Source organism: Stomoxys calcitrans, chromosome 2 (genome assembly GCF_963082655.1).
Source record: "Stomoxys calcitrans chromosome 2, idStoCalc2.1, whole genome shotgun sequence".
Taxonomy (NCBI): Eukaryota; Metazoa; Arthropoda; class Insecta; order Diptera; family Muscidae; genus Stomoxys; species Stomoxys calcitrans.
The window spans coordinates 96668928-96694652 of record NC_081553.1 but is presented as its reverse complement, the minus strand read 5'-3'; the positions used below and the strand labels follow the sequence as shown (position 1 = coordinate 96694652).

General features: G+C 32.9%; 1 protein-coding gene across 15 annotated transcripts in view; it reads left to right on the top strand.

Annotated features, from left to right (window-relative positions):
- Nucleotides 1–25725, top strand: part of LOC106095776 (protein unc-80 homolog) — a 97351-nt gene that overhangs the window by 25685 nt on the left and 45941 nt on the right. For 8 of the 15 annotated variants that reach the window (XM_059363282.1, XM_059363289.1, XM_059363284.1 and 5 more), the window contains 3 exons: nt 2021–2133; nt 6290–6307; nt 6894–7035. In XM_059363282.1, coding sequence (XP_059219265.1) covers nt 2021–2133; nt 6290–6307; nt 6894–7035 — 273 coding nt within the window. The remainder of the gene's footprint in view (nt 1–2020; nt 2134–6289; nt 6308–6893; nt 7036–25725) is intronic. The other 7 variants (XM_013263116.2, XM_059363286.1, XM_059363279.1 and 4 more) reach the window with 3 other exon arrangements.

Sequence of the window (25725 nt, the reverse complement as noted above, 5' to 3'; positions counted from 1 at the left end):
AATACCCTTACAGACTAATAACAATATATTTACAAATGTATTAACCTAAGAAATTACAAATAATATAATTTTCCTTTTTAAACTTTCTCGATTCTCTGATAGATCTATTATATCTTTCAGTTGATTAAATTGATAACATAGTAGCTAGTTTTAAGAGAGGTTATTCTTGAAAATGCTAGGTGTTTGCATTTGGAAATATTAAGTTCCATAAAGTTCTGATTGCACCATTCATAAAGAGTATCAAGGTCATACTGAAGATAACACTGTTCATCAGAGTCTCTCGTTGAAGATCTTTACATCATCTGCATACATCAAAATATTCGAGTGCTTTGAAGTGAAAGGGAGATCGTTTATGAACAAACAAAACAGCACAGATATCCATGCTTGAATGAACTGTTGTAGAGTGTACAAAGGGGATACGAAAGTTCGAGAGCGCAATGCTTTAAAATGTTCGATGGAATTCCATCTGGACCGGGATTAAAAGTTATCTTCAGTGACCTTAAATTTTTAAGTACTACGTTTTCGCCAATCCCAGACACGCCTATAAAAGCTGAATTGTTGATTGCGTATAGATATGTTCTATATAAATCATAATAATTATCTGAGAAGGTAGTGCTAAAAAAGTCAGCAAAGATGTCGGCAATGCCTGTATCGTTATCAGCTACTTTAGCTTTATATCTAAGAAAGTTCGGTAAACTATCATAACGGTGCTTTGAATTCACAAATTTGTAGAAGGATTTAGGATTTGATTTCAATTGATTTCTAATTTTATTCAAATAACTTCCATACGCCAATTTGTTTTCTTTATTATATTCGCATCTTCTTAATGAATACATCGAAAAGTCAGACGTTGACCCTGAGCGTTTAAACCTTTTATATAATTTATTTTTCTTGTTCTTCAGCCTAGAAAGATTGGTTGTATTCCATGGAGGACCAGATGCGTTGCAAATAGTAGTTTTAGGGACAGATTGAGAAATAAAGTCAAGTAGCACAGTATAAAAAGTTGAAATCATTTCATTGATATCTTTAGATCTGAAAATTTCATTCCAATGAACAGTTTGATGAAATCAGTTTTAGCAAAACAGTACACTTTTTCAATTGTTACATCTTTTTTAACTTTAAGAGTGGGATAGGGTATAAGTAATTTGAGTGTCGGATGATATCTATCCTCAGGACTTACAACTGGATCATTAGAAATTAAACCTAACTCAGATGGTTTGATTAACGAAAACAAGAACGAGTAATCTAGAAAATGAGTTGTTTATGTAATTAATTTGAAAAAGACGAAAATTTAACAATATGCCGATGCATTCATTGGAAATGCCATTTGGTATCACGGGTGTTAAATCATTTGACTTGCTATGTAGAACTGTCATATAAACCTATTTCAAATCTATAGTAAGTTTTGTGAATACAGCCGTTAATGTTTCCCCCCAGTAATCAAAATGATACTCAGATTAACGACCTTATTCACAAAACTTTAAGAAGCCTTAATATAGGTGTATTTGACAGTTCTATAAAGGAAATCTGTCAAATAAACCTATTTCAAATCTACCTTAAGTTTTGTGAATAAGGCCGTAAGTGTCCAAAAATAATATCATACTTTTTAATATAAATGTGGATACCGTTTAAATGCAATAACTAAAACAAATTATGCCTTAAAACTACTCTCATGGTATATTATCAAGCTTTAGATCACTTATTCATTGTTATTTTTAAATTAAAAATTACTTTCTTCATTATTGAAGAATGTGTTCTATTTGATTTGTGTTGCCTTTATCCAGTATCTACTGTCTCATTAACATATCATTCAATATTCCCTAATATTATCCAAATCATTTTTCGATAAAAGTTCCATATTATCCCCATATATATTCCAGATATATGTCTGTCATAATATTTAAAGTTTTCTGTAAACGTTGCAAATGTTTCTTGTTCTATGTTCCCCATATTTATTCAATGTTTCATGTTGCTTCTAAGTCTTTGGAAACATTTTAACCACATTTCTTGTTTTGACCAGGAATATCATCGCAGTTTGGATACCGGTGAAAAGAAGTTATCACGTTCTGCTTCCATGATCTCCAGAGAGCCTGCAAGTAATTTGATCAAAGGCAAATCAATGCCCAGCTTAAGGTAGGTATCTATGCTTTGATGTTACTTCTTAGGGTGACTGTAATACACTTCTCCATAGCCAATAAACCACTTTGCTATGTAGCCAAAGCTTCAAAAGTCACAAAACATATGCAATCGATACAAAAACATTAGTTTAAGATTAGCACCTAAACCAAGGAAGCTGATTTTCTACTCTTTGAAAGAATGCATTCAAAATTTTAATAACTTCCTAGTTAAGGAAAAGTTTAGATGGCATTAGTTCCTGCAGAGAAGTTTCGAATACTGAAGCAGGCAAACGTTCTAATTTTGTTTGTCATTTCATTTGCAACATATAGAAATATTCATTCTAAGACGATTCAAAATTGTTCATGGGTCTGTCCGTTTGTCTTTAAACACTCTGAAACTTGTTAAAAACACGTTTTTATATCTACCAGGTTGGGTGGATACTAATTTCTGCTAGGTTAAAGGGCATGTGACTATCAACCTCTGTTACTACCGGCTCGGCGACCTTAGGTCCATTGTGTTCGTCCTGAAGAAGGTAAAGCAGAAAAAGAAGACAGAGTAAAGCAGAAATTGCACATTATAGCCAGATCTGTGATTTTATTTAAATTTTACATGTAGATGTGGGTTGAAAACGAATCTGAATCCTTTTTGGGGCAAAGACCCATGGACCGCTCCAGGGCAAAAAACTCCCCCTCAATGGAAAGAGCTCCAACCTAGGCAATATACATATCAAACGAAAGGTATTAACGAGGTGATTACAAAAATAAACAAGTAAAAGCGTGCTAAGTTCGGCCGGGCGAATCTTATATCCCCTCCACCATGGATCGCATTTGTCGAACTCTTTCCACGGTATCTATTTTTAGGCAAACAAGTCATTGTGTAAAATTTCAGCCAAATCTAGCAAGAATTGTGCACTTAAGGGGCTGAAGAAGTAAAATAGGGAGATCGGTTTATAGGGTATCTGTATTAGGCTATAAACCTATTTATACCATATACGACATATATGTTAAATGTCATGAGAGAAGCCGTTGTACAAAATTTCAGCTAAATTGGATAATTCTGGCGCTTTTTAGAGGCTCAAGAAGTCAAGATCTGGTTTATATGGTAGCTATATCAGGTTATGGACCGATTTGAACTATTCTTAGCACAGTTGTTGAATGTCATAACGAAACACCTCATGCAAAATTTCAGCCAAATCAGATAATAAATCGGATAATAATTTCGCCCTCTAGTGGCTCAAGAAACCAAGACCTCAGATCGGTTTATATGGCAGCTATATCAGGTTATGAACCGATTTGAACTTTTCTTAGCACAGTTCTTGAATGTCATAACAAAACATCTCATGCTAAATTTCAGCCAAATCAGATAATAATTGCGTCCTCTATATATGGCAGCTATACCAAAACGTGGACCGATGTAGCCCATTTACAATCCCAACCGACCTACACTAATAAGAAGTATTCGTGCAAAATTTCAAGAGGCTAGCTTTACGCCTTCGAAAGTTAGCGTGCTTTTGACAGACAGACGGACGGACAGACAGACGGATGGTTAGTTCGACTTAAAATGTCATGACGATCAAGAATATATATACTGAAATTTTATACATTGACTTCTACTATAGACTTCAACATTCAATTCAATTATGGTGCGAATCGAACCATAACTTGATATATCTCCAGTAGCATTGGTGTCGTCCAAGGCGCCCCCAACCCCCAAAAACCCCTCAACAGGACATATTTACCGATAGGGACAATATGGATATCAAATGAAAGGTGTTAGGAAGTTGAGTACACATATGTTATAAGAATTTGGTTCAAGGTATCTACGGGGCCTCTCCAACCCCAAAAATCCCCAAAACGGGCATGAATGTCCAACGTCGCAAATGGGTATAAAATGAAAGGTCTTTGAGAGTTGACTGCGAATCTGATATACACATTTGGGACAGAGTCTGGGACCGGCCCACCCACCTTATACGCTTCAATAATTCCCATTTTATCGATCGGGATAATATGGGAATTGAACGAAAAGTTTTTGACAGTAAAGTTGGAATCCAATATTGATATAAGGATTCAACCCTCTCCCCCAAATAAAAATAAAACGAAACTGTTATGTAGGACGACTAAGAATATAATGTATTTATATGAAAGGATGTATCAGAGGGCAATTGCCCTACCCTCATCCTACTCAAAAAAAAATAAAATTATAAATGAAGGCCGATCAGGATAGAATAGAACTGCAATAAAAGGTCTTTGGTAGAAGAGTACACTTTTGCCCTCAATTTGCGATAGACACAAGAGGACCTACGGATCTTTACAAATGTGGTATCCCAAGTGGTAGCTTTGAAATATGATTTTGAATGTAGATATCCAATACAAATAAAAATTAATTCGTGTGGATCTGAACAAAACCCGTTGCCCTGAATATCTTGATAGCTCAAACAAAATCGTGCTCTACCACGATGCTGATATTATTTCAGAATCCACCCTCTAAACTGCCTTCAAACCGGCCATGTTTGCTTACTATGGCAATAAGTGGCTCAAATAATAGGTATTTGAGAGTAGAAAACGAATTTGATATCCAATTTTAACTTCAAGTGCTTGGAGGTCGTCTCACCCCATAAACTCCCCCTAAACCAATGGCAATTGGGGCTCAAATAAAAAGAATTTGAGAGTAGAGCACAATGCTGATATTTTTCAAGGCTAAACCAAGCCTCAAGACTAAACCTAAACCATACACATATACCGACTATAGCAATATAGCTCAAATGTGGTTTTTGGGAGTAGAGTATGTGCCAAAATGTTTGACTACTTCAATCCATCACCAAAACCAAGAGTTAAGTAGATCTAGCATCCAAACTTTAATGGGCGGACCCTCCCCTTGCCCTATTTTTAAAAACGGAGATGGGTGGGGCGATTTACGTGAAATTTAATTTGGTCACAATAACTCAAAACATAAATTTGGTATACTCATGGGATGTCTAGGGCGGCGACCCACCTCCAAAGCCCGCCAAATGGAAATTTAAACCAATAATGACAATATTAGGCTCAAATGAAAGGTATTTGAGACTATAGCACGATTCTGAAACATGAGGGTCCACCTCACCTCCAAACACACCTCCATTCCACTATAGCAATATAAGGCTCAAACGAAAGGTATTTGGAAGTAGGCCACGAATATGACATCCTTATTGGGCTGAAATATCTATTAGGCCATACCAGCACCCCCAAACAGGACTTATTTCATGATCGTAGCAGTATAGGGCTCAGATAAAATAAGAGCGTGAAAGAAGGAACAGCGGAGCAGGCCCTGTCCAGGTAGTTGCTTCTACATTAATTAATCTCTTGCTGTTTGCTTCTCATTTTCGTTTGAAATATAGGTGATGGGAAATAATGATAGTATCGATACTATCGATATTTATTATTAAAAATATCGAATGTTGCGGTTATCAGTAGTTTTCCAGCTCTAGAGCCAGTGAACTCAAATTAAAGCCCTATTTCGAGCTCACGTTTCGTCTACATAGTGCTCTTCTCATTACGCTGAGTTTGAAACTTGCATTACAGTTTCTTATCCAACATCACTCCCAAGTAATTGGGAGTGATGTTAGTTTTTAAAAACAACTGTTTTTAATAACAACTGACAAGTGAACGGACGGAAATTATAACATATACTAGTATAAGCCCAAAATTTGGTGGATCAAGGTGTAATTAACCTAAAGATTATAAGAATCATGGTAGAATACAGCAAAAATGTATGGGTATGTCATGTCTCAAAAAATAAAAATTCCATAGTCTATTTTACTCTATTTGTGAATGGTATGCCCCGAACCCTTAAGGATTTTAATACCTCCAGCGTAATTTCCCCACCATTTAAATGGAAACAAAAAAAAACATTTTTTTCAATTTTTTTTTTTGATATGAAATGTACACAATAACGGGACTTTTTATTCACAAACCTAGGATATAATGTGAAGGATTTCACTGAATCCACACACCCAATCCCCTATGCACTTTTCGCACTACAAACTCTTATATAACAACACTCTTCCCCTCCTACTATGACAATTTACTTTGCTAAATCCAAGCTATAAATGGTTTTAAAAACTTTTTCTTTTACTATATCCCATCTATCATCCAACTAAATTTTCATAATAAAAAAAAAACAAAAAAAATACCAGCTGTCTTCTCGATAGCGGGTGAGTTGTGCTGTTTACTATGCAAGTTTGAAAAAAAAAAAACTTTCCTTTGAACACAAACACCAGACACAATGCCAACCCCAAAAAAAAGCAGCAAAAGAACTTTAAAGGAAACTATTATAAACGTTACGATTTGCCTTTATTGTCAATGCTGACCATTCACAAACAGAAAAAGACACCCTACAAAGAAAAAATCTGTTTCAAATGTTATTAAGTTGTTGTTTTTTTGAAAGAGTTTCTTGCTTCTCATGTTCGCACTTTTCCCATCCTCTGTTAGCCCTATATCATACTACTTCCCCAACTATACTACTATACCCGTGTATGGCTTTGATAATAATCCCCCCCTTACAATAATGCTTTGTTATTTACTCTTTAACCTGCCATCTGTAAATATAGAAAAACACACTCCCAGTATCGATTTAAATTTGAATTTTGAGCTTTTATTGTTACAGCATTTTGTAATACATGACTATAATATTTTTTATAATATCCTTAACTCATCTCCTGCACAATCATTTCATCCTTGTTAATTAATTGCGTTTCGTTTTGTATTCCCTTCTCTCGATGGAATATTGAAATATTAAAGATTTTACAGATACGTAGAACCTCCCAAAGTAATGAGATCATCACAGTCTTCGGGCCAAAGGACCACATTCTATCCAAGGAATCCCATAATAACTGTGACAGAGCATACACCTACTCCATCGCCGGATTATATGAAGCGACAGGTAAGTCTAAAAAATATTAAAAACTTTCAATAATTTGATGAAATACTCGTAGTAATACAAAATTTAACTTAAAATGGTTATAACTCCTTAAAAATTTCTGGTTAAATTTGTTTTAATAATGATGTAAAATTTTACTTAATATAGCTAAAACTCTTTAAAATTTTGTGGTGGAAAGAGAATGATTGGGCCAACGTTGTTGTTGACAATAAGTGTGTTGTAAACAATATATAGATATACTGACTCGACACCGACAAAATTTTGTGGATGGGTAGTGTAGTTAAAAACAATGTAGGTGTAGAAAGTTTGTTAAAAATAATATTATGTAGATGTACAGAGTTCTTGATATCCGAACTTCAAATCCATATTCAGAATAGACCCAGGAAAAAATTTGGCTTTCCAATTTTTCAACCACCCACAGGAAGTTTGATTCAGGCTGATGGCTATCCGAAACTGAAAATCCACAACCACAATCAAAAGAGGAGGGCACCCGACAAGCCCTGAATAAGTAGGCCAACTGGTTTGATAGAGCTCAAGGTGTGCCATAGCGGGGGAGGAGAAAACACAAGAGGCACTGCGTAATGTATTGGCTGTTTACTGAAGTTGTCGGACATCTAATGCCATATGGTATTTTGGGTTTCAAAAGTCCAACTATTGCTCAATACTTGGCCGGATCAAAAGGACGGCTTGTTTTTTCATTACAACCGCACCAGCACGACACCATCTGATGAATTTAATGCTACACCCAATGCCTCTGGATTTTGTGGCTAGGCAAATTGCTGCGATCACCGATGTGAGGATAAGGCAGCTTTTAATAGACACTGTGCTTGTTATACACGATTTAATTCAGGCAGTGTCCATTAGACATTAGCTGAGTCGCAATTGGATAATAGCTATTGCATATGAAAAAAAATAATAAAATTCGATTTATTTTGAGCTTCAAATGTTCAAGATAATATTCAAGGTCGAAAACGCTGTAACTCCTTAATTTTTTTCGAACAAAGACAATTTTAAAGCATTGGGCAGTTCGAAATTCAAAGAAAAATCGAAAAAAATTTAGTTTTTTTTTTTAATTTTTAGCTATTTCCAATATTGGCTGCAATGGAATCTAAATGAGATCTTAAGACCAAAAAAGAAAGCGCAAACAGATAAACCAAACGAAAGGCACACCGCAGAGAACATATAAAGATTTTCGAACCTCATAATTCGGAATTCACCATTCGACTGAAGTAAAGCTCTTACCATAATGGTGCTGGTTGAAGCTATACTTCAAAGTTGTCTATGAGAAAAATCGTAAAAATCGATTTACTTCAGACTAAGCATCTTCAAGGTCACTTTTAAGGCCGAAAACGCTGTAACTCCTTCATTTTTTAGAATTAAGTAAATTTTCAAGCATTGCGCAGTTCGAAATTTTAAGAACAATCGTACAATAAACGAAATTCCTTAAAATTTAACATTTTAGTTTTTTTGCATTTTTTAGCAAAGGGGGTAACCTTTCCAAAATTTTCAATTTTTGATGCGAAATTTTTTTTTCAATTGAGTATACAGCAGTGAAGTTCATGGCGAAAAATGCGGTTTAGCGCAACTCCTGTGTGGATTCTTCAAAAACAGGCTCAAAATCGCATAATTGGTATCCAGAAAGTGCAAAAAAAACTACCATGGAAGTTAAAAATTAGATTTTCGAATTTCAAAATTTTGATTATATCATTGGATGGGTGAAGCAAGGCTCTTTCCATAATGGTGCTGGTTGAAGCAAATCTTCAATGTTGTCTATGAAAGAAATCGTAAAAATCGTTTTATTTTGGGCTTAGCATCTTCAAGGTCACTTTTAAGGTCGAAAACGCTGTAACTCCTTCATTTTTTCGAATTAAGTAAATTTTCAAGCATTGCGCAGTTCGACATTTCAAGAACAATCCTACAATAAACGAAATTCCTTAAAATTTAACATTTTAGTTTTTTTTGCATTGTTTTTAGCAAAGGGGGTAACCTTCCAAAATTTTCAATTTTTGATGCGAAAATTTTTTTTCAATTGAGTATACTGCAGTGAAGTTCATGGCGAAAAATGCGGTTTAGCCCAACTCCTGTGTGGGTTCTTCAAAAAACAAACTCAAAATCGCATAATTGGTATCCAGAAAGTGCAAAAAAACTACCATGGAAGTTAAAAATTGTTGCAACTTCCTTAGATTTTCGAATTTCAAAATTTTGATACACCATTGGATGGGTGAAGCAAGACTCTTTCCATAATGGCGCTGGTTGAAGCTATACTTCAAAGTAGTCTATGAGAAAAATCGTAAAAACCGATTTATTTTGGGCTTAGCATCTTCAAGGTCACTTTTAAGGTCGAAAACGCTGTAACTCCTTAATTTTTTCGAATTAAGTAAATTTTCAAGCATTGCGCAGTTCGAAATTTCAAGAAATATCGTACAATAAACGAAATTCCTTAAAATTTAACATTTTAGTTTTTTTGCATTTTTTTGCAAAGGTGAGTTTGAAATTGCTGTAACATTGTTAGTTTTGCGAATTTCAAAATTCTGAGGACACCGTTGGATTCGTGGGGAAAATCTCTTTCCGTGTAAAGTTTTCCATGAAAAACATCGCAAAAATCAAATCTATTTTAGCGTAAAAATTCAATGTCATTTTTAAGGTCAATAACGCTGTAACGCCTTCATTTTTTCGAATTTCGATCATTTTCCAGCATTCCGCAGTTCGAAATTCGAAAACGATTCGAACAATAAACAAAATTACGTGAAATTTCACATTTTATTTTTTTTGCATTTTTTTAGCAAAGGCTAACCCCTTATGAAATTTTTCAATTTTTGATGCGAAAAAATTTTCGAGTTGAGTATACAGTATTGTAGATTATTGCAAAAAAATCGGATTAGTGCAAGTCCCATGTTTTTTTTTTCAAAAAACAAGCTCAAAATCGCATAATTAATATTGGAAAAATGGTAAAAAAAATCGAGATGAGTTTGAAATTGCTGTAACATTGTTAGTTTTGCGAATTTCAAAATTCTGAGGACACCGTTGGATTCGTCAGGAAAATCCCAAGCAATACTCTTTCCTATTTCCTTGAAAACTTTAGAGTATTGCTTCAAAATCACGTGAGTTTGCAATTGCTGTAACTTCCTTAGTTTTGCAAACTTCACAATTTTTCAGACACCGTTGGATTCGTGGGGAAAATCTCTTTCCGTAGTGGTGCTGGATGAAGGAATAGTGTAAAGTTTTCTATGAAAAACATCGCAAAAATCAAATCTATTTTAGCGTAAAAATTCCATGTCATTTTTAAGGTCAATAACGCTGTAACGCCTTCATTTTTTCGAATTTCGATCATTTTCCAGCATTCCGCAGTTCGAAATTCGAAAACGATTCGAACAATAAACAAAATTACGTGAAATTTCACATTTTATTTTTTTTTTGCATTTTTTTATGAAATTTTTCAATTTTTGATGCGAAAAAATTTTTCGAGTTGAGTATACAGTATTGTAGATTATTGCAAAAAAATCGGATTAGTGCAAGTCCCATGTTTTTTTTTCAAAAAACAAGCTCAAAATCGCATAATTAATATTGGAAAAATGGTAAAAAAAATCGAGGTGAGTTTGAAATTGCTGTAACATTGTTAGTTTTGCGAATTTCAAATGAGGACACCGTTGGATTCGTCAGGAAAATCCCTTTCTGTAATGGTGCTGGACGAAGCAATACTCTTTCCTATTTCCTTGAAAACTTTAGAGTATTGCTTCAAAATCGCATAATTAATATCCAAAAAATTCAAAAAAACCAACGTGAGTTTGCAATTGCTGTAACTTCCTCAGTTTTGCAAACTTCACAATTTTTCAGACACCGTTGGATTCGTGGGGAAAATCTCTTTCCGTAGTGGTGCTGGATGAAGGAATAGTGTAAAGTTTTCTATGAAAAACATCGCAAAAATCAAATCTATTTTAGCGTTAAAATTCAATGTCATTTTTAAGGTCAATAACGCTGTAACGCCTTCATTTTTTCGAATTTCGATCATTTTCCAGCATTCCGCAGTTCGAAATTCGAAAACGATTCGAACAATAAACAAAATTACGTGAAATTTCACATTTTATTTTTTTTGCATTTTTTTAGCAAAGGCTAACCCCTTATGAAATTTTTCAATTTTTGATGCGAAAAAATTTTTCGAGTTGAGACTACAGTATTGTAGATTATTGCAAAAAAATCGGATTAGTGCAAGTCCCATGTTTTTTTTTTTCAAAAAACAAGCTCAAAATCGCATAAGTAATATTGGAAAAATGGTAAAAAAAAATTGAAATCAAAAAAACCAACGTGAGTTTGCAATTGCTGTAACTTCCTTAGTTTTGCAAACTTCACAATTTTTCAGACACCGTTGGATTCGTGGGGAAAATCTCTTTCCGTAGCGGTGCTGGATGAAGGAATAGTGTAAAGTTTTCTATGAAAAACATCGCAAAAATCAAATCTATTTTAACGTAAAAATTCCGTGTCATTTTTAAGGTCAATAACGCTGTAACGCCTTCATTTTTTCCGCAGTTCGAAATTCGAAAACGATTCGAACAATAAACAAAATTACGTGAAATTTCACATTTTATTTTTTTTGCATTTTTTTAGCAAAGGCTAACCCCTTATGAAATTTTTCAATTTTTGATGCGAAAAAATTTTTCGAGTTGAGTATACAGTATTGTAGATTATTGCAAAAAAATCGGATTAGTGCAAGTCCCATGTTTTTTTTTTTTTCAAAAAACAAGCTCAAAATCGCATAAGTAATATTGGAAAAATGGTAAAAAAAAATTGAAATCAAAAAAACCAACGTGAGTTTGCAATTGCTGTAACTTCCTTAGTTTTGCAAACTTCACAATTTTTCAGACACCGTTGGATTCGTGGGGAAAATCTCTTTCCGTAGTGGTGCTGGATGAAGGAATAGTGTAAAGTTTTCTATGAAAAACATCGCAAAAATCAAATCTATTTTAGCGTTAAAATTCAATGTCATTTTTAAGGTCAATAACGCTGTAACGCCTTCATTTTTTCGAATTTCGATCATTTTCCAGCATTCCGCAGTTCGAAATTCGAAAACGATTCGAACAATAAACAAAATTACGTGAAATTTCACATTTTATTTTTTTTGCTTTTTTTTAGCAAAGGCTTTTTTCAATTTTTGATGCGAAAAAATTTTTCGAGTTGAGTATACAGTATTGTAGATTATTGCAAATAAATCGGATTAGTGCAAGTCCCATGTTTTTTTTTCAAAAAACAAGCTCAAAATCGCATAATTAATATTGGAAAAATGGTAAAAAAAATCGAGATGAGTTTGAAATTGCTGTAACATTGTTAGTTTTGCGAATTTCAAAATTCTGAGGACACCGTTGGATTCGTCAGGAAAATCCCTTTCCTTAATGGTGCTGGACGAAGCAATACTCTTTCCTATTTCCTTGAAAACTTTAGAGTATTGCTTCAAAATCGCATAATTAATATCCAAAAAAATTCAAAAAAACCAACGTGAGTTTGCAATTGCTGTAACTTCCTTAGTTTTGCAAACTTCACAATTTTTCAGACACCGTTGGATTCGTGGGGAAAATCTCTTTCCGTAGCGGTGCTGGATGAAGGAATAGTGTAAAGTTTTCTATGAAAAACATCGCAAAAATCAAATCTATTTTAGCGTTAAAATTCAATGTCATTTTTAAGGTCAATAACGCTGTAACGCCTTCATTTTTTCGAATTTCGATCATTTTCCAGCATTCCGCAGTTCGAAATTCGAAAACGATTCGAACAATAAACAAAATTACGTGAAATTTCACATTTTATTTTTTTTGCATTTTTTTAGCAAAGGCTAAATGAAATTTTTCAATTTTTGATGCGAAAAAATTTTTCGAGTTGAGTATACAGTATTGTAGATTATTGCAAAAAAATCGGATTAGTGCAAGTCCCATGTTTTTTTTTCAAAAAACAAGCTCAAAATCGCATAATTAATATTGGAAAAATGGTAAAAAAAATCGAGATGAGTTTGAAATTGCTGTAACATTGTTAGTTTTGCGAATTTCAAAATTCTGAGGACACCGTTGGATTCGTCAGGAAAATCCCTTTCTGTAATGGTGCTGGACGAAGCAATACTCTTTCCTATTTCCTTGAAAACTTTAGAGTATTGCTTCAAAATCGCATAATTAATATCCAAAAAATTCAAAAAACCAACGTGAGTTTGCAATTGCTGTAACTTCCTCAGTTTTGCAAACTTCAAAATATTTCAGACACCGTTGGATTCGTGGGGAAAATCTCTTTCCGTAATGGTGCTGGATAAAGGAATAGTGTAAAGTTTTCTATGAAAAACATCGCAAAAATCAAATCTATTTTAGCGTAAAAATTCAATGTCATTTTTAAGGTCAATAACGCTGTAACGCATTCATTTTTTCGAATTTCGATCATTTTCCAGCATTCCGCAGTTCGAAATTCGAAAACGATTCGAACAATAAACAAAATTACGTGAAATTTCACATTTTATTTTTTTTGCATTTTTTTAGCAAAGGCTAACCCCTTATGAAATTTTTCAATTTTTGATGCGAAAAAATTTTTCGAGTTGAGTATACAGTATTGTAGATTATTGCAAATAAATCGGATTAGTGCAAGTCCCATGTTTTTTTTTCAAAAAACAAGCTCAAAATCGCATAATTAATATTGGAAAAATGGTAAAAAAAATCGAGATGAGTTTGAAATTGCTGTAACATTGTTAGTTTTGCGAATTTCAAATGAGGACACCGTTGGATTCGTCAGGAAAATCCCTTTCTGTAATGGTGCTGGACGAAGCAATACTCTTTCCTATTTCCTTGAAAACTTTAGAGTATTGCTTCAAAATCGCATAATTAATATCCAAAAAAATTCAAAAAAAACAACGTGAGTTTGCAATTGCTGTAACTTCCTCAGTTTTGCAAACTTCACAATTTTTCAGACACCGTTGGATTCGTGGAGAAAATCTCTTTCCGTAGTGGTGCTGGATGAAGGAATAGTGTAAAGTTTTCTATGAAAAACATCGCAAAAATCAAATCTATTTTAGCGTAAAAATTCCATGTCATTTTTAAGGTCAATAACGCTGTAACGCCTTCATTTTTTCGAATTTCGATCATTTTCTAGCATTCCGCAGTTCGAAATTCGAAAACGACTCGAACAATAAACAAAATTACGTGAAATTTCACATTTTATTTTTTTTTGCATTTTTTTAGCAAAGGCTAACCCCTTATGAAATTTTTCAATTTTTGATGCGAAAAAATTTTTCGAGTTGAGACTACAGTATTGTAGATTATTGCAAAAAAATCGGATTAGTGCAAGTCCCATGTTTTTTTTTCAAAAAACAAGCTCAAAATCGCATAAGTAATATTGGAAAAATGGTAAAAAAAAATTGAAATCAAAAAAAACAACGTGAGTTTGCAATTGCTGTAACTTCCTCAGTTTTGCAAACTTCACAATTTTTCAGACACCGTTGGATTCGTGGGGAAAATCTCTTTGCGTAGCGGTGCTGGATGAAGGAATAGTGTAAAGTTTTCTATGAAAAACATCGCAAAAATCAAATCTATTTTAGCGTAAAAATTCCATGTCATTTTTAAGGTCAATAACGCTGTAACGCCTTAATTTTTTCGAATTTCGATCATTTTCCAGCATTCCGCAGTTCGAAATTCGAAAACGATTCGAACAATAAACAAAATTACGTGAAATTTCACATTTTATTTTTTTGCATTTTTTTAGCAAAGGCTAACCCCTTATGAAATTTTTCAATTTTTGATGCGAAAAAATTTTTCGAGTTGAGTATACAGTATTGTAGATTATTGCAAATAAATCGGATTAGTGCAAGTCCCATGTTTTTTTTTTTTCAAAAAACAAGCTCAAAATCGCATAATTAATATTGGAAAAATGGTAAAAAAAATCGAGATGAGTTTGAAATTGCTGTAACATTGTTAGTTTTGCGAATTTCAAATGAGGACACCGTTGGATTCGTCAGGAAAATCCCTTTCTGTAATGGTGCTGGACGAAGCAATACTCTTTCCTATTTCCTTGAAAACTTTAGAGTATTGCTTCAAAATCGCATAATTAATATCCAAAAAAATTCAAAAAAACCAACGTGAGTTTGCAATTGCTGTAACTTCCTTAGTTTTGCAAACTTCACAATTTTTCAGACACCGTTGGATTCGTGGGGAAAATCTCTTTCCGTAGCGGTGCTGGATGAAGGAATAGTGTAAAGTTTTCTATGAAAAACATCGCAAAAATCAAATCTATTTTAGCGTAAAAATTCAATGTCATTTTTAAGGTCAATAACGCTGTAACGCATTCATTTTTTCGAATTTCGATCATTTTCCAGCATTCCGCAGTTCGAAATTCGAAAACGATTCGAACAATAAACAAAATTACGTGAAATTTCACATTTTATTTTTTTTGCATTTTTTTAGCAAAGGCTAACCCCTTATGAAATTTTTCAATTTTTGATGCGAAAAAAATTTTCGAGTTGAGTATACAGTATTGTAGATTATTGCAAATAAATCGGATTAGTGCAAGTCCCATGTTTTTTTTTCAAAAAACAAGCTCAAAATCGCATAATTAATATTGGAAAAATGGTAAAAAAAATCGAGATGAGTTTGAAATTGCTGTAACATTGTTAGTTTTGCGAATTTCAAAATTCTGAGGACACCGTTGGATTCGTCAGGAAAATCCTTTTCTGTAATGGTGCTGGCCGAAGCAATACTCTTTCCTATTTCCTTGAAAACTTTAGAGTATTGCTTCAAAATCGCATAATTAATATCCAAAAAATTCAAAAAAAACAACGTGAGTTTGCAATTGCTGTAACTTCCTTAGTTTTGCAAACTTCACAATTTTTCAGACACCGTTGGATTCGTGGGGAAAATCTCTTTCCGTAGTGGTGCTGGATGAAGGAATAGTGTAAAGTTTTCTATGAAAAACATCCCAAAAATCAAATCTATTTTAGCGTAAAAATTCCATGTCATTTTTAAGGTCAATAACGCTGTAACGCCTTCATTTTTTTCGAATTTCGATCATTTTCCAGCATTCCGCAGTTCGAAATTCGAAAACGATTCGAACAATAAACAAAATTACGTGAAATTTCACATTTTATTTTTTTGCATTTTTTTAGCAAAGGCTAACCCCTTATGAAATTTTTCAATTTTTGATGCGAAAAAATTTTTCGAGTTGAGACTACAGTATTGTAGATTATTGCAAAAAAATCGGATTAGTGCAAGTCCCATGTTTTTTTTTTCAAAAAACAAGCTCAAAATCGCATAATTAATATTGGAAAAATGGTAAAAAAAATCGAGATGAGTTTGAAATTGCTGTAACATTGTTAGTTTTGCGAATTTCAAAATTCTGAGGACACCGTTGGATTCGTCAGGAAAATCCTTTTCTGTAATGGTGCTGGCCGAAGCAATACTCTTTCCTATTTCCTTGAAAACTTTAGAGTATTGCTTCAAAATGGCATAATTAATATCCAAAAAATTCAAAAAAAACAACGTGAGTTTGCAATTGCTGTAACTTCCTCAGTTTTGCAAACTTCACAATTTTTCAGACACCGTTGGATTCGTGGAGAAAATCTCTTTCCGTAGTGGTGCTGGATGAAGGAATAGTGTAAAGTTTTCTATGAAAAACATCGCAAAAATCAAATCTATTTTAGCGTAAAAATTCCATGTCATTTTTAAGGTCAATAACGCTGTAACGCCTTCATTTTTTCGAATTTCGATCATTTTCTAGCATTCCGCAGTTCGAAATTCGAAAACGACTCGAACAATAAACAAAATTACGTGAAATTTCACATTTTATTTTTTTTTGCATTTTTTTAGCAAAGGCTAACCCCTTATGAAATTTTTCAATTTTTGATGCGAAAAAATTTTTCGAGTTGAGACTACAGTATTGTAGATTATTGCAAAAAAATCGGATTAGTGCAAGTCCCATGTTTTTTTTTCAAAAAACAAGCTCAAAATCGCATAAGTAATATTGGAAAAATGGTAAAAAAAAATTGAAATCAAAAAAAACAACGTGAGTTTGCAATTGCTGTAACTTCCTCAGTTTTGCAAACTTCACAATTTTTCAGACACCGTTGGATTCGTGGGGAAAATCTCTTTCCGTAGCGGTGCTGGATGAAGGAATAGTGTAAAGTTTTCTATGAAAAACATCGCAAAAATCAAATCTATTTTAGCGTAAAAATTCCATGTCATTTTTAAGGTCAATAACGCTGTAACGCCTTCATTTTTTCGAATTTCGATCATTTTCCAGCATTCCGCAGTTCGAAATTCGAAAACGATTCGAACAATAAACAAAATTACGTGAAATTTCACATTTTATTTTTTTGCATTTTTTTAGCAAAGGCTAACCCCTTATGAAATTTTTCAATTTTTGATGCGAAAAAATTTTTCGAGTTGAGTATACAGTATTGTAGATTATTGCAAATAAATCGGATTAGTGCAAGTCCCATGTTTTTTTTTTTCAAAAAACAAGCTCAAAATCGCATAATTAATATTGGAAAAATGGTAAAAAAAATCGAGATGAGTTTGAAATTGCTGTAACATTGTTAGTTTTGCGAATTTCAAATGAGGACACCGTTGGATTCGTCAGGAAAATCCCTTTCTGTAATGGTGCTGGACGAAGCAATACTCTTTCCTATTTCCTTGAAAACTTTAGAGTATTGCTTCAAAATCGCATAATTAATATCCAAAAAAATTCAAAAAAACCAACGTGAGTTTGCAATTGCTGTAACTTCCTTAGTTTTGCAAACTTCACAATTTTTCAGACACCGTTGGATTCGTGGGGAAAATCTCTTTCCGTAGCGGTGCTGGATGAAGGAATAGTGTAAAGTTTTCTATGAAAAACATCGCAAAAATCAAATCTATTTTAGCGTAAAAATTCAATGTCATTTTTAAGGTCAATAACGCTGTAACGCATTCATTTTTTCGAATTTCGATCATTTTCCAGCATTCCGCAGTTCGAAATTCGAAAACGATTCGAACAATAAACAAAATTACGTGAAATTTCACATTTTATTTTTTTTGCATTTTTTTAGCAAAGGCTAACCCCTTATGAAATTTTTCAATTTTTGATGCGAAAAAAATTTTCGAGTTGAGTATACAGTATTGTAGATTATTGCAAATAAATCGGATTAGTGCAAGTCCCATGTTTTTTTTTTTCAAAAAACAAGCTCAAAATCGCATAATTAATATTGGAAAAATGGTAAAAAAAATCGAGATGAGTTTGAAATTGCTGTAACATTGTTAGTTTTGCGAATTTCAAAATTCTGAGGACACCGTTGGATTCGTCAGGAAAATCCTTTTCTGTAATGGTGCTGGCCGAAGCAATACTCTTTCCTATTTCCTTGAAAACTTTAGAGTATTGCTTCAAAATCGCATAATTAATATCCAAAAAATTCAAAAAAAACAACGTGAGTTTGCAATTGCTGTAACTTCCTTAGTTTTGCAAACTTCACAATTTTTCAGACACCGTTGGATTCGTGGGGAAAATCTCTTTCCGTAGTGGTGCTGGATGAAGGAATAGTGTAAAGTTTTCTATGAAAAACATCCCAAAAATCAAATCTATTTTAGCGTAAAAATTCCATGTCATTTTTAAGGTCAATAACGCTGTAACGCCTTCATTTTTTTCGAATTTCGATCATTTTCCAGCATTCCGCAGTTCGAAATTCGAAAACGATTCGAACAATAAACAAAATTACGTGAAATTTCACATTTTATTTTTTTTGCATTTTTTTAGCAAAGGCTAACCCCTTATGAAATTTTTCAATTTTTGATGCGAAAAAATTTTTCGAGTTGAGTATACAGTATTGTAGATTATTGCAAAAAAATCGGATTAGTGCATGTCCCATGTTTTTTTTTCAAAAAACAAGCTCAAAATCGCATAAGTAATATTGGAAAAATGGTAAAAAAAATTGAAATCAAAAAAACCAACGTGAGTTTGCAATTGCTGTAACTTCCTTAGTTTTGCAAACTTCACAATTTTTCAGACACCGTTGGATTCGTGGGGAAAATCTCTTTCCGTAGTGGTGCTGGATGAAGGAATAGTGTAAAGTTTTCTATGAAAAACATCGCAAAAATCAAATCTATTTTAGCGTTAAAATTCAATGTCATTTTTAAGGTCAATAACGCTGTAACGCCTTCATTTTTTCGAATTTCGATCATTTTCCAGCATTCCGCAGTTCGAAATTCGAAAACGATTCGAACAATAAACAAAATTACGTGAAATTTCACATTTTATTTTTTTTGCATTTTTTTAGCAAAGGCTAACCCCTTATGAAATTTTTCAATTTTTGATGCGAAAAAATTTTTCGAGTTGAGTATACAGTATTGTAGATTATTGCAAATAAATCGGATTAGTGCAAGTCCCATGTTTTTTTTTCAAAAAACAAGCTCAAAATCGCATAATTAATATTGGAAAAATGGTAAAAAAAATCGAGATGAGTTTGAAATTGCTGTAACATTGTTAGTTTTGCGAATTTCAAATGAGGACACCGTTGGATTCGTCAGGAAAATCCCTTTCTGTAATGGTGCTGGACGAAGCAATACTCTTTCCTATTTCCTTGAAAACTTTAGAGTATTGCTTCAAAATCGCATAATTAATATCCAAAAAAATTCAAAAAAACCAACGTGAGTTTGCAATTGCTGTAACTTCCTTAGTTTTGCAAACTTCAAAATATTTCAGACACCGTTGGATTCGTGGGGAAAATCTCTTTCCGTAATGGTGCTGGATAAAGGAATAGTGTAAAGTTTTCTATGAAAAACATCGCAAAAATCAAATCTATTTTAGCGTAAAAATTCAATGTCATTTTTAAGGTCAATAACGCTGTAACGCATTCATTTTTTCGAATTTCGATCATTTTCCAGCATTCCGCAGTTCGAAATTCGAAAACGATTCGAACAATAAACAAAATTACGTGAAATTTCACATTTTATTTTTTTTGCATTTTTTTACCAAAGGCTAACCCCTTATGAAATTTTTCAATTTTTGATGCGAAAAAATTTTTCGAGTTGAGACTACAGTATTGTAGATTATTGCAAAAAAATCGGATTAGTGCAAGTCCCATGTTTTTTTTTTTTCAAAAAACAAGCTCAAAATCGCATAATTAATATTGGAAAAATGGTAAAAAAAATCGAGGAGAGTTTGAAATTGCTGTAACATTGTTAGTTTTGCGAATTTCAAAATTCTGAGGACACCGTTGGATTCGTCAGGAAAATCCCTTTCTGTAATAGTGCTGGACGAAGCAATACTCTTTCCTATTTCCTTGAAAACTTTAGAGTATTGCTTCAAAATCGCATAATTAATATCCAAAAAATTCAAAAAAACCAACGTGAGTTTGCAATTGCTGTAACTTCCTTAGTTTTGCAAACTTCAAAATATTTCAGACACCGTTGGATTCGTGGGGAAAATATCTTTTCGTAATGGTGCTGGATAAAGGAATAGTGTAAAGTTTTCTATGAAAAACATCGCAAAAATCAAATCTATTTTAGCGTAAAAATTCAATGTCATTTTTAAGGTCAATAACGCTGTAACGCCTTTATTTTTTCGAATTTCGATCATTTTTCAGCATTCCGCAGTTCGAAATTCGAAAACGATTCGAACAATAAACAAAATTACGTGAAATTTCACATTTTATTATTTTTTTGCATTTTTTTAGCAAAGGCTAAAAAACCAACGTGAGTTTGCAATTGCTGTAACTTCCTTAGTTTTGCAAACTTCAAAATATTTCAGACACCGTTGGATTCGTGGGGAAAATCTCTTTCCGTAATGGTGCTGGATAAAGGAATAGTGTAAAGTTTTCTATGAAAAACATCGCAAAAATCAAATCTATTTTAGCGTAAAAATTCAATGTCATTTTTAAGGTCAATAACGCTGTAACGCCTTCATGTTGTCGAATTTCGATCATTTTTCAGCATTCCGCAGTTCGAAATTCGAAAACGATTCGAACAATAAACAAAATTACGTGAAATTTCACATTTTATTTTTTTTGCATTTTTTTAGCAAAGGCTAACCCCTTATGAAATTTTTCAATTTTTGATGCGAAAAAATTTTTCGAGTTGAGTATACAGTATTGTAGATTATTGCAAAAAAATCGGATTAGTGCAAGTCCCATGTTTTTTTTTTTTTTTTTCAAAAAACAAGCTCAAAATCGCATAATTAATATTGCAAAAATGGTAAAAAAATCGAGGAGAGTTTGGAATTGCTGTAACATTGTTAGTTTTGCGAATTTCAAAATTCTGAGGACACCGTTGGATTCGTCAGGAAAATCCTTTTCTGTAATGGTGCTGGCCGAAGCAAAACTCTTTCCTATTTCCTTGAAAACTTTAGAGTATTGCTTCAAAATCGCATAATTAATATCCAAAAAAATTCAAAAAAACCAACGTGAGTTTGCAATTGCTGTAACTTCCTTAGTTTTGCAAACTTCACAATTTTTCAGACACCGTTGGATTCGTGGAGAAAATCTCTTTCCGTAGTGGTGCTGGATGAAGGAATAGTGTAAAGTTTTCTATGAAAAACATCGCAAAAATCAAATCTATTTTAGCGTAAAAATTCCTGTGCGGATTCTTCAAAAAACAGGCTCAAAATCGCATAATTGGTATCTAGAAAGGGCAAAAAAACTACCATGGAAGTTAAAAATTGTTGCAACTTTCTTAGATTTTCGAATTTCAAAATTTTGAATACACCATTGGATGGGTGAAGCAAGGCTCTTTCCGTAATGGTGCTGGTTGAAGCTAATCTTCAATGTTGTCTATGAAAGAAATCGTAAAAATCGTTTTATTTTGGGCTTAGCATCTTCAAGGTCACTTTTAAGGTCGAAAACGCTGTAACTCCTTCATTTTTTCGAATTAAGTAAATTTTCAAGCATTGCGCAGTTCGAAATTTCAAGAAGAATCGTACAATAAACGAAATTCCTTAAAATTTAACATTTTGGTTTTTTTTTGCATTTTTTTTAGCAAAGGGGGTAACCTTTCCAAAATTTTCAATTTTTGATGCGAACATTTTTTTTCAATTGAGTATACAGCAGTGAAGTTCATGGCGAAAAATGCGGTTTAGCGCAACTCCTGTGTGGTTTCTTCAAAAAACAGGCTCAAAATCGCATAATTGGTATCCAGAAAGTGCAAAAAACTACCATGGAAGTTAAAAATTGTTGCAACTTTCTTAGATTTTTGAATTTCAAAATTTTGAATACACCATTGGATGGGTGAAGCAAGGCTCTTTCCGTAATGGTGCTGGTTGAAGCTAATCTTCAATGTTGTCTATGAAAGAAATCGTCAAAATCGATTTATTTTGGGCTTAGCATCTTCAAGGTCACTTTTAGGGTCGAAAACGCTGTAACTCCTTCATTTTTTCGAATTAAGTAATTTTTCAAGCATTGCGCAGTTCGAAATTTCAAGAACAATCCTACAATAAACGAAATTCCTTAAAATTTAACATTTTAGTTTTTTTGCATTTTTTTGCAAAGGTGAGTTTGAAATTGCTGTAACATTGTTAGTTTTGCGAATTTCAAAATTCTGAGGACACCGTTGGATTCGTCAGGAAAATCCCTTTCTGTAATGGTGCTGGACAAAGCAATACTCTTTCCTATTTCCTTGAAAACTTTAGAGTATTGCTTCAAAATCGCATAATTAATATCCAAAAAAATTCAAAAAAACCAACGTGAGTTTGCAATTGCTGTAACTTCCTTAGTTTTGCAAACTTCACAATTTTTCAGACACCGTTGGATTCGTGGGGAAAATCTCTTTCCGTAGCGGTGCTGGATGAAGGAATAGTGTAAAGTTTTCTATGAAAAACATCGCAAAAATCAAATCTATTTTAGCGTTAAAATTCAATGTCATTTTTAAGGTCAATAACGCTGTAACGCCTTCATTTTTTCGAATTTCGATCATTTTCCAGCATTCCGCAGTTCGAAATTCGAAAACGATTCGAACAATAAACAAAATTACGTGAAATTTCACATTTTATTTTTTTTGCATTTTTTTAGCAAAGGCTAACCCCTTATGAAATTTTTCAATTTTTGATGCGAAAAAATTTTTCGAGTTGAGACTACAGTATTGTAGATTATTGCAAAAAAATCGGATTAGTGCAAGTCCCATGTTTTTTTTTTTCAAAAAACAAGCTCAAAATCGCATAAGTAATATTGGAAAAATGGTAAAAAAAAATTGAAATCAAAAAAACCAACGTGAGTTTGCAATTGCTGTAACTTCCTTAGTTTTGTAAACTTCACAATTTTTCAGACACCGTTGGATTCGTGGGGAAAATCTCTTTCCGTAGCGGTGCTGGATGAAGGAATAGTGTAAAGTTTTCTATGAAAAACATCGCAAAAATCAAATCTATTTTAGCGTTAAAATTCAATGTCATTTTTAAGGTCAATAACGCTGTAACGCCTTCATTTTTTCGAATTTCGATCATTTTCCAGCATTCCGCAGTTCGAAATTCGAAAACGATTCGAACAATAAACAAAATTACGTGAAATTTCACATTTTATTTTTTTTGCATTTTTTTAGCAAAGGCTAACCCCTTATGAAATTTTTCAATTTTTGATGCGAAAAAATTTTTCGAGTTGAGACTACAGTATTGTAGATTATTGCAAAAAAATCGGATTAGTGCAAGTCCCATGTTTTTTTTTTTTTTTTCAAAAAACAAGCTCAAAATCGCATAATTAATATTGGAAAAATTGTAAAAAAAATCGAGATGAGTTTGAAATTGCTGTAACATTGTTAGTTTTGCGAATTTCAAATGAGGACACCGTTGGATTCGTCAGGAAAATCCCTTTCTGTAATGGTGCTGGACGAAGCAATACTCTTTCCTATTTCCTTGAAAACTTTAGAGTATTGCTTCAAAATCGCATAATTAATATCCAAAAAAATTCAAAAAAACCAACGTGAGTTTGCAATTGCTGTAACTTCCTTAGTTTTGCAAACTTCAAAATATTTCAGACACCGTTGGATTCGTGGGGAAAATCTCTTTCCGTAATGGTTCTGGATAAAGGAATAGTGTAAAGTTTTCTATGAAAAACATCGCAAAAATCAAATCTATTTTAGCGTAAAAATTCAATGTCATTTTTAAGGTCAATAACGCTGTAACGCATTCATTTTTTCGAATTTCGATCATTTTCCAGCATTCCGCAGTTCGAAATTCGAAAACGATTCGAACAATAAACAAAATTACGTGAAATTTCACATTTTATTTTTTTTGCATTTTTTTACCAAAGGCTAACCCCTTATGAAATTTTTCAATTTTTGATGCGAAAAAATTTTTCGAGTTGAGACTACAGTATTGTAGATTATTGCAAAAAAATCGGATTAGTGCAAGTCCCATGTTTTTTTTTTCAAAAAACAAGCTCAAAATCGCATAATTAATATTGGAAAAATGGTAAAAAAAATCGAGGAGAGTTTGAAATTGCTGTAACATTGTTAGTTTTGCGAATTTCAAAATTCTGAGGACACCGTTGGATTCGTCAGGAAAATCCCTTTCTGTAATGGTGCTGGACGAAGCAATACTCTTTCCTATTTCCTTGAAAACTTTAGAGTATTGCTTCAAAATCGCATAATTAATATCCAAAAAAATTCAAAAAAACCAACGTGAGTTTGCAATTGCTGTAACTTCCTTAGTTTTGCAAACTTCAAAATATTTCAGACACCGTTGGATTCGTGGGGAAAATATCTTTTCGTAATGGTGCTGGATAAAGGAATAGTGTAAAGTTTTCTATGAAAAACATCGCAAAAATCAAATCTATTTTAGCGTAAAAATTCAATGTCATTTTTAAGGTCAATAACGCTGTAACGCCTTCATTTTTTCGAATTTCGATCATTTTTCAGCATTCCGCAGTTCGAAATTCGAAAACGATTCGAACAATAAACAAAATTACGTGAAATTTCACATTTTATTATTTTTTTGCATTTTTTTAGCAAAGGCTAAAAAACCAACGTGAGTTTGCAATTGCTGTAACTTCCTTAGTTTTGCAAACTTCAAAATATTTCAGACACCGTTGGATTCGTGGGGAAAATCTCTTTCCGTAATGGTGCTGGATAAAGGAATAGTGTAAAGTTTTCTATGAAAAACATCGCAAAAATCAAATCTATTTTAGCGTAAAAATTCAATGTCATTTTTAAGGTCAATAACGCTGTAACGCCTTCATTTTTTCGAATTTCGATCATTTTCCAGCATTCCGCAGTTCGAAATTCGAAAACGATTCGAACAATAAACAAAATTACGTGAAATTTCACATTTTATTTTTTTTGCATTTTTTTAGCAAAGGCTAACCCCTTATGAAATTTTTCAATTTTTGATGCGAAAAAATTTTTCGAGTTGAGTATACAGTATTGTAGATTATTGCAAAAAAATCGGATTAGTGCAAGTCCCATGTTTTTTTTTTTTTTTTCAAAAAACAAGCTCAAAATCGCATAATTAATATTGCAAAAATGGTAAAAAAATCGAGGAGAGTTTGGAATTGCTGTAACATTGTTAGTTTTGCGAATTTCAAAATTCTGAGGACACCGTTGGATTCGTCAGGAAAATCCTTTTCTGTAATGGTGCTGGCCGAAGCAAAACTCTTTCCTATTTCCTTGAAAACTTTAGAGTATTGCTTCAAAATCGCATAATTAATATCCAAAAAAATTCAAAAAAACCAACGTGAGTTTGCAATTGCTGTAACTTCCTTAGTTTTGCAAACTTCACAATTTTTCAGACACCGTTGGA